General features: G+C 42.7%; 1 protein-coding gene across 1 annotated transcript in view; it reads right to left on the reverse strand.

The window, feature by feature from the left end:
- gabbr1b (gamma-aminobutyric acid (GABA) B receptor, 1b) overlaps window positions 1-13,412 on the reverse strand; it is a gene marked incomplete at its 3' end in the record, with an annotated part of 107,052 nt that extends 93,640 nt beyond the window's left edge. The window contains exon 1 of the mRNA XM_079176599.1: window positions 12,927-13,412. Within this exon, the coding sequence (XP_079032725.1) occupies window positions 12,927-13,187 (261 nt within the window). The 5' untranslated portion in view covers window positions 13,188-13,412. The remainder of the gene's footprint in view (window positions 1-12,926) is intronic.
- Window positions 13,413-13,862: the final 450 nt, after the last annotated feature.

Below are 13,862 nucleotides of genomic sequence, written 5' to 3' on the forward strand. Positions count from 1 at the left end.
ATGAGATCCGCCCTGAGATGCTGAAGGCGCTGGACACTGTTGGGCTGTCTTGGCTGACACGCCTCTTCAGTGTCGCATGGGGGTCGGGATCAGTGCCCATGGACTGGCATACCGGGGTGGTGGTTCCCATTTTCAAAAAGGGGGACCGGAGAGTGTGCTCGAATTATCGGGGTATCACACGACTCAAAAAGCAGGCGCTGCACCGGACCGTCTTGGTGAAGAGAGAGCTGAGCCGGAAGGCAAAGCTCTCAATTTACTGGTCGGTCTACGTTCCTACCCTCACCTATGGTCACGAACTCTGGGTTGTGACCGAAAGGACAAGGTTGCGGGTACAAGCTGCCGAAATGAGTTTCCTCCGTAGGGTGGCCGGGCTCAGCCTTAGAGATAGGGTAAGGAGCTCGGACATCAGGAGGGAACTTTGAGTCGAGCCGCTACTCCTTCGCATCGAAAGGAGTCAGCTGAGGTGGTTCGGGCATCTAATTAGGATGCCTCCTGGACGCCTACCATTGGAGGTTTTCTGGGCACGTCCAAATGGGAGGAGACCCCGGGGAAGACCCAGAACACGCTGGAGGGATAATATCTCCCAGCTGGCCTGGGAACGCCTCGGGATCCCCCAGTATGAGCTGGAAAATGTTGCGGGCGAGAGGGAAGTCTGGGTCAGCCTGCTTGGCCTGCTGCCACCGCGACCCGACCCCGGATAAGCGGAGGAAAATGGATGGATGGATGGATCTTGGGATGGAGAAAAGTGCTTCTGGTTTAATCATCATTTGTAGCCAGCTATGAGGTCACCGAGGTCTGGACATTGGTAATTGTTTCCTAAGAAGCCCACCGTCTCCGCTTGAAACTGACCGCTATCAATAAGACTATCTGTGGTGGTGAGGAGACTGTAGAAGAAAGAGAGTGTGGAGCACAGTGGCGTCTCCATTGCATGGTCACTGCAGCAATGTTACACACAAAAACTACATGAAGTAGCATGTAATAAAAAAGTGTTTCATTTGGAGATGACTCTGCCTGTCATTTCACAAATGTATGTTTCAATCCATGTTTGACATATACAGTATTTGTATCATATTTGACGCATGGTGTATCTGCATCATGAATGAAGTGACAAAATGTGAGTGAGGTTGAGGAATGTCAACCCTATTCTAATGTAATGTCTGATCATACATATATTTGCATAATCATTGCTTTGTGACAATGACAAATGTTAATGACATGATGACATAACATTCAATCTTCCAAACATGATCATGAAATGATTAATGACCACCACACCTTCACCTTTATCAGTTAAATAGCTTATTGATTCTTAATTGACTATAGGCTGTAAATGGAAAGCGAGGAACACAGTTGTGTCGATCAATATAATGAGGCTTGATTGGTGGGTAAATGTTTTCCCCGGCATTACGCAGAGACATGCTGTCTCAGGACTCAGGTTGAATATGGTTATATGAAGCATGATGTACAAAGAACAGTGTATTCCATAATGAATTCTGTTTTTAACAACTTGTTTTAGTGAGCTTGTTATAGGTGTTCATACCGTGTTTTCCCTCCACTTTCAACAGTACGTACACACACTATATGTATTTAACAGATATTACAATTTATTGCTTTCCTAGTGTATTACCAAAATCCCATCAGTTAGTCCAGTAGATTCAAATCCCCTAAAAAGTGTCTGCAGGTCCTTGAAAACCCACTGTGAAAAAAGAGAAATAAATCCTGATTTAGGCGACCCCAAGTGTTTGAATCAAAATAGACACAAAGCAATGTCACATAGACTGCACCAATTTTCAGCTGGTTTTTTTTTCATTTTTAGCAAACAACAAATAACCCCATCAGAGTCATTTAAAAGATGCTGTACTCAAATAAAAACTTAAATGTGCAATGTGTAAGATCTGGCCAAAACTTTAGTTTAAAACATTGAGAAATCAACTCACATAATCAACAAAATGAGAAGAGGTTACAGTGTTGACGTTAAGTATTTGTATTGGGGTGCCGCAGTCCGCGGACTCCTCTGTTCCTGCAGCACCATGTTTCATTTGTTGAGCAATAAATGTACCTCTTTCCGTTTAAAAACCCATGTGTCTCCCGTATTTGTCATGGCTCAAGAGCCGGGTCGTGACAAATTGGGGGCTCGTCTAGTCCGGTACGCATTAGGTCATTGAGTTGGCTGATGGATGGACTCGTAGAAGTTTGTGAATGAGATTACGTCGTGTGTTGCTGGGTTAAAGCAGGCAGATCTATCTGAACTCATCAGCGCTTGTTTGTTTGGTGACACTCCTACTCAGACACACCTCATCGAGCACGATATAGATGATGGAGATGCTCAGCCAGTTAGGCAGAGATTCTATCGCGTTAATCCTGAAAATCTTTGGATGTTGAAGTCAAGTACATGTTGGATTATGGAATTGCTGAGCCCTCGTCGTCAAGTTGGGCATCCCCATGACTATGTATTATCTCTTGTCTTGCAATAAAAAAAAAATCGGACAATACTTTTTGTACTGATTTTCGCAAGGTGAATGCGGTGACTAAACCAGATTCCTTTCCGCTCCTGCGTATGGAAGATTGTGTTGACCAGGTAGGCCATGCCAAGTATGTTAGTAAGTTTGACATACTGAAAGGGTATTGGCAGGTTCTGTTGTCGGAGCAGGCACGTGAAATTTCTGCGTTTATAACACCGAATGGGTTGTACTCCTATAGAGTTATGCCTTTCGGGTTGCGTAATGCCCCGGCAACATTTCAGAGGCTTATGACAAACGTTCTGGGGGATTTGGAGGGATGCACAGTCTATTTAGATGATGTGGTGGTCTTTTCAGATACATGGTCCTCTCATTTGGAGCAAATCCGGGCTCTGTTCGGCCGCTTGGCTGAGGCGCGTCTCATCGTCAACCTCGCCAAGTGTGAGTTTGCGAGGGCAACGGTGACATACTTGGGTCGGGTGGTCGGGCAGGGTACAGTTTGTCCGGTGCAGGAAAAAGTCCAAGATGTTCCACATTATCCTACACCTACCACAAAAAAGGAACTGATGCGTTTCCTGGGTCTGGTGGGGTACTACAGAAGCTTTTGTAGAAATTTTTCTGAAGTGGTAGCCCCACTCACTGATTTACTGAAAGAAAAAGTGACTTTTGCTTGGTCCCTTGTCAGTCAACAGGCTTTTGAAAGAGTAAAGACATTGTTGTGTAGTGCCCCGGTTTTGGCAGTCCCGCGGTTTGACTGTCCGTTCTCCCTTCAGGTGGATGCTAGTCACATGGGGGCGATCATCAATTTGCTGTCCTGTTGCAAATTGATGATCTGGGTTTTGATAGACCAGTGACCTACTTTTTGAAGAAATTTAATTTGTATCAGTTAAATTATTCTACGATAAAAAAAGAGGCGCTTGCATTGATATGGGCACTAAAACATTTTTATGTTTATATTGGTTCCGACCATAACCCCTTGACTTTCCTCATCACTTTGCATTGTCCAAATCAGAGATTGATAAGGTGGTCACTGATGTTACAGTCATATTGGTTAAATATTCGGCATATCAAGGGTTCGGACAATGTGGTGGCAGACGCTTTGTCCAGAGCTCCTTATCATTAAACGATAGCCCATGCATGTTATCTGCTTGTCCTTGTCTCCTTTTCCCCTCTTAATTTGCTTCCCACTGGTACCAGGTTGCTGAGGGGAGGGGTACAAGTGTTCAAAATGCTGGGCAGGAACAAGCTGGTAAAAAAGGGAACCATACAGATGTTTTATTTATTACTATTATAGATAAATATACCAGTATCTTATCGTATTTGTGGTATTGTATCAAATTCTGGTATCGTATCGTAAGTATCGGGTATCATGATATTTATGGCAAGTATCGTATCAAAGTCATCATTTTGGTATCGCGACAACCCTAGGAGTAAGTGTAGTTTATTTGTTAGGTTGGAGGCGAGGCTTAGTGAGTTAGAAGTGTACAAGTTCCTGGGTGTCTCCATCGACAACAGCCTCAACTGGAAGGCCAACATCAACGCTGTGTACAAGAAGGGGATGAGTCGACTCTTTTTCTTGAGGAAACTTTGATTCTTCAATGTGTGCAGCAAGATGTTGGAGATGTTCTACCAGTCTGTTTTCTGGTAACACCCACCACTGGCCATTCTCCGGCTTCTACATTGCCTCCCTGCATGCCAATTTATGCCCATAATGACTTAAAATTGGGGTACCACCAGGATTGCAGCTCAACAGATGACCCACACAAACAAAACATACACAAAGATCAATACAAGCAGCTCGGTTGGTGAACCCCAAGATTAAATTCAAATTATTTTTACTAAAAAATCAATATACATCTGCCTGGTGTTTGTTCGGACTTGTTTACTTATGTGGCCAAAATTGTAATTACCAAGAAAAAGTGTTCCATGGGGCATTCATATTTGTTGCCACCTAGGGATGTCTGGACTGTAATCTGATTGGTGCGATATCTGAGTGGGTGGGCGATACAATTTGTGTGAAGGCTGGTGGAAGAAGATTGATCATCTTCATTTACATCATAGTGCAAACTGTAGGTTAGCCCTAATTTTAAAAGGATTCTGACCACTTCACATATGTGTCGACACATCTTCCTCTGGTTTAAGATCTCCTTAACAAGTGCTGACTGAGTTTATTTGTTTTCTTACACATCCAGTAAAAAGAGTTTGTTTTCTGAGTTGTTCTCCTTCATCCTTCCTTGTCTGATATGTAATAATAATCAGTTTTATCCATACAATGTTCAAACCCATGTTCACAATGGAAAGAGCTGAAAAATGTCTAAATCTTTTATTTAGAGTGATGGATAAAAATCAATGAATAAATGGGGAAATGTACAGTGAAGACAATTTTATTTTCATTTTGACTTTAAATGATGTTAATGCTTGTCATTATATGGGATAACATACAATCTACTAAATGGTTTTCTCACATGTTACCGAACAGAGAGCAGATACACCATCACTTCTTAAATTGCACCGTGTGCCTTTTGAATGAAGATTCAATCATATTGCACTGTATTTTAATTACAGTATCTTTGCAGTTACTGTAATTAAAATAATGCCTTTGCAGTTTGACTATAGAATATATTCATATTCAACAGTCTGCTTTGAGTGTAAAATCAACCTTTCCTTTGTGGGACAAATGATGACAATGCTGCTATATTTAATGGCTCACTGGATTTCTACATGTTTGGAACAACTCTGTCAGGGGGTCATGGCAGTTAAACCATAAACATTTAAAATCAGCTTGACATAATTTTGTGCTGTAGAGTTTGCCAACATCAATAGCAGACAGGATGTAAACATGGACCCAAGCTGTTTCCTAGCAACTAGCTCTACATCCTTTCTGTGAGGGTAAAATCCATTTGTTTGGAGTTAAAGGAGGCTGCTGAGACATGCGCTGGATTAACTCTCCTCACCTAACAAGCAGCTTGGAGAAAGCTGCCCACTTAAGTCCTGAATGAAATAGACTGGTTTATAAAGCAGGCCCACCGTAGTCCGGAGCTGCATTTTTTACAGTTGACTCATTGATTAACCCCGGCACTCAGGGGAAATCAGCAACACATTCAAATGAGATATTGTAGCCCCCCCCTTTCACTCTGAACATTTGGGACCTGCGTTCAACTTTCAGCGCTGCGGGACATCACATCATCATTTCACCAGATCAGAAGAAAGCTTAATAAATGCTCTGCTTACTAACTGATGAGGCCGTTCTGGACTGTGATCAGCAGGAGATCGGTCAAATCCTGTTCAGTGTGATGTGCAGCTGGCCTGGCAGAGTGGTGGAGTGGTGTAGAGGGCTGTGATCAATGAGTGCTCCGGCCAGCACTTCTTAGATTTGGCTAACTGCTCTCAATATGGCATTCTCACACAGACGAGCCATCTGCTCCTGTTTGTGCAATGATACTAATGGTGCATGATCTTGCCTTTTTCTGGGAGCCAAATCTGTATTTGTTTGAACTGTAGTTGTCTTAGTTACTGTTGTCATGCCAACCCCCCCTCTCACCCCACCCATTGAAGTGGGGATCCATAGAGCAGCTTGTGTGTGTGTGTGTTGGTATGAAGTGTGTGGAGAGGCTCAGGTGAGAAAAAGAGAAATGAGAGAAATTATGATCCGGCAGTGAAAGACTTCAAAAAAGAAAATTTAAAACCACATACCAATTAAAAATTAATACTATAACCATCTCTGCACACGTTGATACAGAAGATGAAAGCTTCAATATAGCTTCCTCTCACAGATGTTTAGAAATAGAGACCCATGGCTTCCAAGCTTAAACAGATACAAGTTGTGTTACATGGGGAGTTACAAGCTATTAACAAAGCTTAAACATGTATTTACCAAATTGTAGGAGAGGAGTAACAAACATGTGTACTGAACAGTCAAAGAAAATGATGTTGGACAAAAACATCCTTAATCCCTGATATGTTGGTGCCTTTCAGAGAAACAAAACATGTAATCAACCCTAACCCTAAATCATTTCACAAACGCTGCATGATCATTTGATTTGATTTGACTCGGAAGGCAGTATGTATGGATGTCCATCCTGTCACTGTTGGTTACATTCAGGTTGTGACAGCTGCCCCTCTTTGTCCATGCAGTTTATTGTCAATAAGTTGTTACATCCAGTGGATTTACAGAAATAGCAACTCTTAGAATAATTATTAACAATCGTAGCAACCGTTACTGCAGGTTCCATGTCAACATTATGACTCCAAAGGATGAATATTTCACGAGCTATTAATTTGTCTGTGTAACTAATAAAAAAACATGAATTAGTTGTTTGTACAACTAACATGTATCGACTGTTGCTCAGTGGTAGAGCGGGTCGTTCTTTAATCAGAGGTTCGATCCCCGGCTACACTAGTCATTGTCGACGTGTCCTTGGGCAAGACACTTAACCTCAAATTGCTCCTATGCCTGCAGTGTGTGAATGTAGTATGAATGTTAGATAGAGTCCTGATGGGCAAGTGGTACCTTGCATGGACTGTGGAATGGTCCCCCGTCATCCGTGTATGCATGGGTGTGAATGGGTGAATGATGACATGTAGTGTTAAAGAGCTTTGAGTGGTCGGAAGACTATACATGTACAAAATTATATATACAGTCACTTTCAAATTCAGAATCAGAACCGTTTATTGCCATGGTATGTTGAACATACAAGGTATTTGACATGACAGGTGGTGCATAACATTTAACAATCAACAACAATCTGTCACAGCTCTGCCCCTTCTCTCCTGTCTCTTTATTTCTCACTCACCTATCAGCTCATTCAGTGCACCTGTCAGCCTCCCTCATCATCAGCCTAACTCCCTTCACCTGCCTCTGTTCACTAATCAAGCACTCCCTCCTCATCAGCACAACTCCCCTCACCTGCCTCTATCCAGCCACTATATAAACTCCTTGCCAGATCATTGTCATGTCTACTCTGGTCCACACTCCAACACAGTAGGTGGTGGGAATGCACCTTTCACTGGATGCCATCTGCCATAAAACTTAAAAGAAGAAGAATTGTCATGTCTACCCGCCTGTTTGGCTCGTCCTGTTCCCGGTTTCCCCGTCTGCCTGCCCTGCCTCGTCCTCCTGGATTTCCCCCCTCGTCTCGTCCGTGGATTCCCTGTTGTGTTCCTGTAAGTTTCCTGTTCTGATTTCATGATTCATTGAATACCTGCTTCACTCTACTTCTGGTCTTGTCTGCATTTGACAAGACCCCGTGACAGAATGATCTGGCCCGAAATGGACTCAGCAGACCACCGTTTGGAGCGCTTTCTCCCTGAGTTGTATGAACAGTTTATGGGAACCCGCCTGGCCTTTGGAGGGCCTCGGAGTGTCCAGAAGGCGAACCTTGACTTGTTGGACTCAGCGGACCAATGTGGGTTCCAGCTGCTGCCTCCGAGCCGCAGCGGGTTCCAGTTCCGGCCAATGCCTCCGCGGGGCCACAGATGACTCCAGCTCCCCGTGTCCTGTCGGCAGTTCGACCGACTCCAGCTTCCCGTGTCCGGTCAGCGGTTCGGCCGACTCCAGCTGTCGTCGCCAAGCCGCAGCGACCTCCAGTACCTGCAGTCGCCGCCTCCGAGCCGCAGCAGCCGCCTCCAAGCCGCAGCGACCTCCAGTTCCTGCCGCCGCCACCTTCGAGCCGCAGCTGTCGCCTCCGAGCTGATGTTCAGCTCCCACTTGAGGTCCTGGGTTATGATGGAGCCCAGGAAGCGGAAGGACTCCACCGCGTCGACGGGGGAGTCACACAACCATCTCCACTGTCTTTAGAGTTTATTATACTATTAACTGATTATGGTCTTTGTGTGCAGTACTCGGTCAAACAGCAGGTCTCTGCCTTTTTCCAGTGAAAATCAGGGAGAAAAAATAAACATCTGGGTCTGTGTGGACAAATTGTGCATACAGGAGTGACATAACCTGCTTATGGTATACCATATTGACCTTCATAATGAAATTGTCTTGTTTGAGTTGACAAAGGATTAAAGCTAAGCCTACGATAGGCCTATTGCTAACATAATTGAACCATTTTAATCACACTCTGCCTCATTGATCACCATGATCTAAAAAGTATGCTCTCCTCAGTTCTTTGTTTGTTTGCATACTTTTAATGAAAAGGATGGTGGATCATCTGACTGGCATTCCCTTGGCTCATAGCTGCTTCTAGAGCAGAGGGTGGACTAATCCATGTTGCCTTTGCCTCTGTAATTGGTGAGAGGGACCTTAGGAAGCCTTTGTAAAAACAAACAGAATTTTTTCATAGTTCATATATAATAATAAACTATACAAATTGTCAATATTTGTGTTTTTGAAATATGGAATCACCCAGTAATATGTGTAAAATATGATATCTGCGGTAAATATATGCCTTTCCTGCCCGTCCTCTCCGCGTGTGCACGTCTCAGCTGGCTGGGGTGCTGGAGAAACTACCCCAAAAGAGGCGGGTCTATGAAGCAGTTTAGCCAATTGCTGATTAAAGATATAAATGTGTGACATACAATTTAGCCAATCAGCGTCCTCAAATAGATTCAGCCCAAGCTGCGTGTTCCCGTCCGGACTAGTCTCTACAGGCGAGCTGGCAAAAGTAGTAACTGCAAAGTAGTAATGCGTGTTTGATACCTTAATTTTTTTTTTGCATCAAATCATGTTTGCTGAAATTGACAGCCGCCACTATACTTAAATATGTGTTCACTTTGTGCTTATCCATCATCCTGACCTTCACATTTTCATTTCTCTACTCTTCGACTTTCTTCTTCTTATTGTGTTTCCTCTACCACTGTTCCCTGGTCCATTTTCCTGCACAGATTTTGAATTAAAGATGTTGTGTTGCTTTCTTAATGTTTTTAAAGTTAGGATTTTATTGTCACATACACGAAATTTGACCTCTGCATTTAACCCATCTCTAGCTTATAGGGAGCAGTGGGCTGCTGAGAAGCGCCCGGGAGCAGTTAGGGGTTCAGTGTCTTGCTCAGGGACACTTCAACACATGACACATCCCAGCCAAGGATCAAACCGTCGACCTTGCAGTTACCGGACAACCCTCTTAACCCTTTTTGGAGTTCAGGTTGAATGAAAGCCAACAGAAATAGACAAGCAGGAAAGTTTCTTAGGTGAGCAGACTGGAAGCCATTAGCTGAGAGTGTAGTACTGTTTGAATGTGAGCAGACTGTATAGCTGCTGTTCTTAAACAAACACACACACAGTTAAGCTACTATACAGTACTGAAGAACGTTTCTCTGGGGCTGCGACCCATTTTAAGAGCTGAATGCTGCAGTTTAAAACCTACAACACACAGAGGACTGCCAATTATCCTAATCAGTGGTGGGCCGTCAGGGCCTGCAAAGCCTTCTCTGCTGGTCTAAACAGAATCCCAAAGTTATAGCTATTTTATAATTTAATAATTTTTCTTAACCCTGTGAAGCCTGAACCATCAAATAATATTCAGAAAATTCTGAATTTTTGATATTGAATTGTTTATTGGACCTGTAGTCCAAAAATATATATACATTTTTTTTTTTTTATTTACCTATATGATATTTTTTTTGTATCACATTTGCTACATCAGGTATATTTAGCAATTTATTTATCACAACAATTTTTATTTTACAAACAATAACAAATGATGTTCATTGCTTTTTGAACATTTGGAACAACTGAGAAGCCAAATGAGAGTCCAGAATGTTTTTATATTGGGTGCTCTGGCACACAGGGCCAGTGTTGCTAATGGCCTCAGGTGTTTCCACTCTGCCTGACGACCCTCTGCCACACCTGCAAGGAAGGCAGCCAAACGAACAGGCAGACAGGGCAGAGAGGGTCGTCACACATGTCCCATAACACTACCTTTTTGCCATCTAAAAGTAAAAACAAAAAAATTGAGTCCGTTTCTTTTTTTGAAACAAGCAATATAACAAACGATTTTGATAGCCAAAGATTTGTTATTATATAAAAACATAAATTTCAACTCAATATATCTTACTATGACATTTCTACCTTAATTAGTTTAATTAAATAATCAAAACAGTATTTGGCATTGTGATATGGCATAATCCAGATTGCATGATGAAATACAATACAAGGATTTACAGGTGAATTCTTACTTTATATACCTGCTGTCTCATATTTGATACCTATATTTTCAACATGATTTTACTGTAAAAAAATAATGAAACATTAATTAATTATAGGTTGCTTCAATACAGAAAATATTGATATTGAAATATTAGTAACACTATAAATTGTATTCTTACCGTAACTGTTTCAAAATTAGCAACGATTACCCTGCCGAAAACGGAACGAGTCACGTCATGACGGCTGCCATTTTGGAAATGGAATTGAAACGCCTGCTACTGCCTGCAGTGCATTGAAAATCCACCAGATGGCAGCAGACATGTATAGGATTGTATACAATACGTTTTTCCAGGAAAGTATTGCTCATGTTAATTACATAAAGGTCTCTGAAACTGTTGTAGCAAATATGATACAAATGGCGCTACAGGGTTTCTTAAATACACTACATGTATCATAATTTATAAAAATATTTTTCACATTATCTTATTTTCTCATTGCACAGCTACTGTCTTCCTCAGTTGCTCTGCTTCCAGTGCAGCTTGTTTTAAGTAGAGCTTTTATCCAATCAGATTTCACCTCTGTGTCTTTCGGTAAGAAGAGAGGCCCCAGGCCTGCAGACTCACAAGTGCATCCATGTGCAGTTTAAGTGAATGGGGACGATATCGTTGAGTGTCATAGTGTTCAACCAATCAGATCTTTAGTTTGACATTCTTTGACGTGCCAGAGCAGCTTGCAGGCCTACAACTACGTCAGCATTATGTGCAGTGAGATGCAGCGTGCGCTGTGATTGGTTAGTGGGCAAGCACGTGACTATTGGAAAAACGAAACTTAAAGTAGCCATCAGAGGCTTAGATTTTTTTTTTTTTACCTAGCTTTGTTTTTAAACACTTAATGGCTGAAATGGGAAGAGAAACGGATTTGTGAGTTGGGATTTAACCGTGGGATTAAACTCTTTGTCAACAAAGAAAAGAGGACGTGATCAGCATTTGGTAAGTGAACTGGTTAGTTTTTTTACATCTAATATCTGAATGGCCCTTGAGTGTGTAGCAGAATGCATGTTACTGCTGTTGTTTTTCCGTTAAGCTAGTTAGCCTAGCCTCCTGGAACACTTGCGGGGCCCCAGTTTTTGTTCCGGTTCAGAGGTCACACAGACCGTTGTCTCCTAGTGAGCGCAGAAAACATTATATTTCCTACAATTTAAGCTTCTGCATTTTCCAAATGCACTAGTATTATTCAAACGTATTGTTCGGTTTGTAAGCCTCGTACCGAACGGTTTAATACGAATACGTAACGTTATATAGTTACAGCCCAATAAACGAATAATAACCCTAGCTGTGGCGCCATCATATGGTTATAACGTGGTATTTCAGCAGTGAAGGCCCAGGTATGAAATGCACGGCCCGCCACTGCTAATGATGGCCTTACATGATGTGGAAAAAGTAATCACAGTGTGGAGCTATAAATAAAACAGCCACAGTGAAACAGTCTGCTGTGTGGACTCCAAAGATGGGTGGACTAACCTTAGCCGGCAAATAGTTTTACAAATTCACACACACTTTCATACACCGATGAGCTGCCATGCAAAGCCCGCCCATCGGGGGCAACTTGGGTTCAGTGTCGTGCTCAAAGACACTTTGACATGCAGACAGGAGCAGCAGGGGGTCAAACCGCCAACCTTGTGTTTAAAGGACAACTCGCTCTACCTACTGAGGGCTGATATGAATATGATCAGTACATTAGGAGATCTATAATTTATCCCCACAAAGACAACCTCACGTGTGCCCTTTTATGGAACTGACTGTTGTATCAATTGTTAATAACTCACTCTTTTTTTTAGATCAGTTTAAAGTCATTAACACATAAACATGTTGGGTTGCTTGGTTGTGAAAAATCCAGTTGGCGGATGTTTATCCTTTACTTGTAGTTATCCCGTATTCTTGTTAAAATGTTGGTAAGCCATTAATAAATACTCGTGGGTCTTACACTTTCTAATTAACCTTCAAGTCTAGCATTCTAAATGAAAGTCTTTAATCATCAAGTCTGCAGCTGTGTGTTAATCACTTGTGGGTCCAGATCGTCTGCAGCCCAGAAATCATAGTGGTCAAATGCTGTAACAAGTAAAAGGGAGATTTCACAAACTGGCAACCCAAAGGTTGGGCTTTTAACTTCTCTATAAAGCATTAGTCTTCTAATTGTTTGATTCCTACATAAAATAATACTTAAATTATGCTAATAATTGCAAGAATGTTGCAGAGTCCAGAGAGTATTCGGATTCTAATCAACTAATATTACAATGTAGTCCAAGATGGAAGAACGGTGTCTATACTGTGGGTAAAATAGACTGTGTAGTAGCTCATAGTTGGTTAGTTACTCACCATACTGTCATAGTGTATCAGCTCCAGCTCGTAGTCCGGCAGTATATCAGCCCTCTTGTTCACCAGGTCCAGAGCCATCTGAGCGGCGGGGAGGCAGGCTTGTCCGCCAGGCCAGCCTCCACTCATGGGGAAGAGGGCTCCGATGTAGAGCTTCTTCTTGCCTAGAGCCGGGCAGGAGCAGGAGAGGAGGACAGTGAGGGTAAGGGTCAGAGAGTAGCGGAGTACGGCCCTGCGGAGGAGGCTTTGGCAGAGTGGAGCCATAGTTGCTGGAAACTGAAGGCTCAGTCAGCTAAGTCACTCTATTCCTCCTGTACTGTTCAACCTGGAGTCTGCAGGGTTTAGTGTAGGTGGGTCAGGAGGAAGGAATTCCCATGAGCGGCACAAGTTGATTATCCTCAGAGATGGGAGCACGTTTATAATACTAATTTACAAGAAGTTTAATTTGACTGCATTTTTGTTACAAACATAGAATCTAACAGCTGACAAATGAATGTGATTCATATAAAACAATCTGACCCATCTGCTGTTCTGCAACTAAAATACCACCATGGAGGTGATTATGTAGTGATAATAAATGGTCTCTGCCATGCCACACCAAACCAGTGATCAGACACAGCTCAGTCACATGAGAGCGGGCTGCTGTTTGGTAACTGAACTTGAATATCAAAGCGAGATCCGGGATTAAACCATGCAGACTTCGTACTCCTTCTGCCTTCCAAGGTGCTGAAAGTAAACTCAGAAGCCCCGTGATATTCGGCCTGAGGGATAATAGATCGTTACGACTCCTCTTTATGGAATCATCTACACGGAGCACATGAGGAAACAGCAAGAGTTGTATTGAATCCGGATCCTGTCGACGTGTATGTGCCCGTCCTCATCAACCCGCCTACATACTCACGGCTCTCCTGCCGAAATGCTCCCTACAACGCGCAAAAC

The sequence above is a fragment of the Pholis gunnellus genome (genome assembly GCF_910591455.1).
Source record: "Pholis gunnellus genome assembly, chromosome: 16".
Classification (NCBI taxonomy): domain Eukaryota; kingdom Metazoa; phylum Chordata; class Actinopteri; order Perciformes; family Pholidae; genus Pholis; species Pholis gunnellus.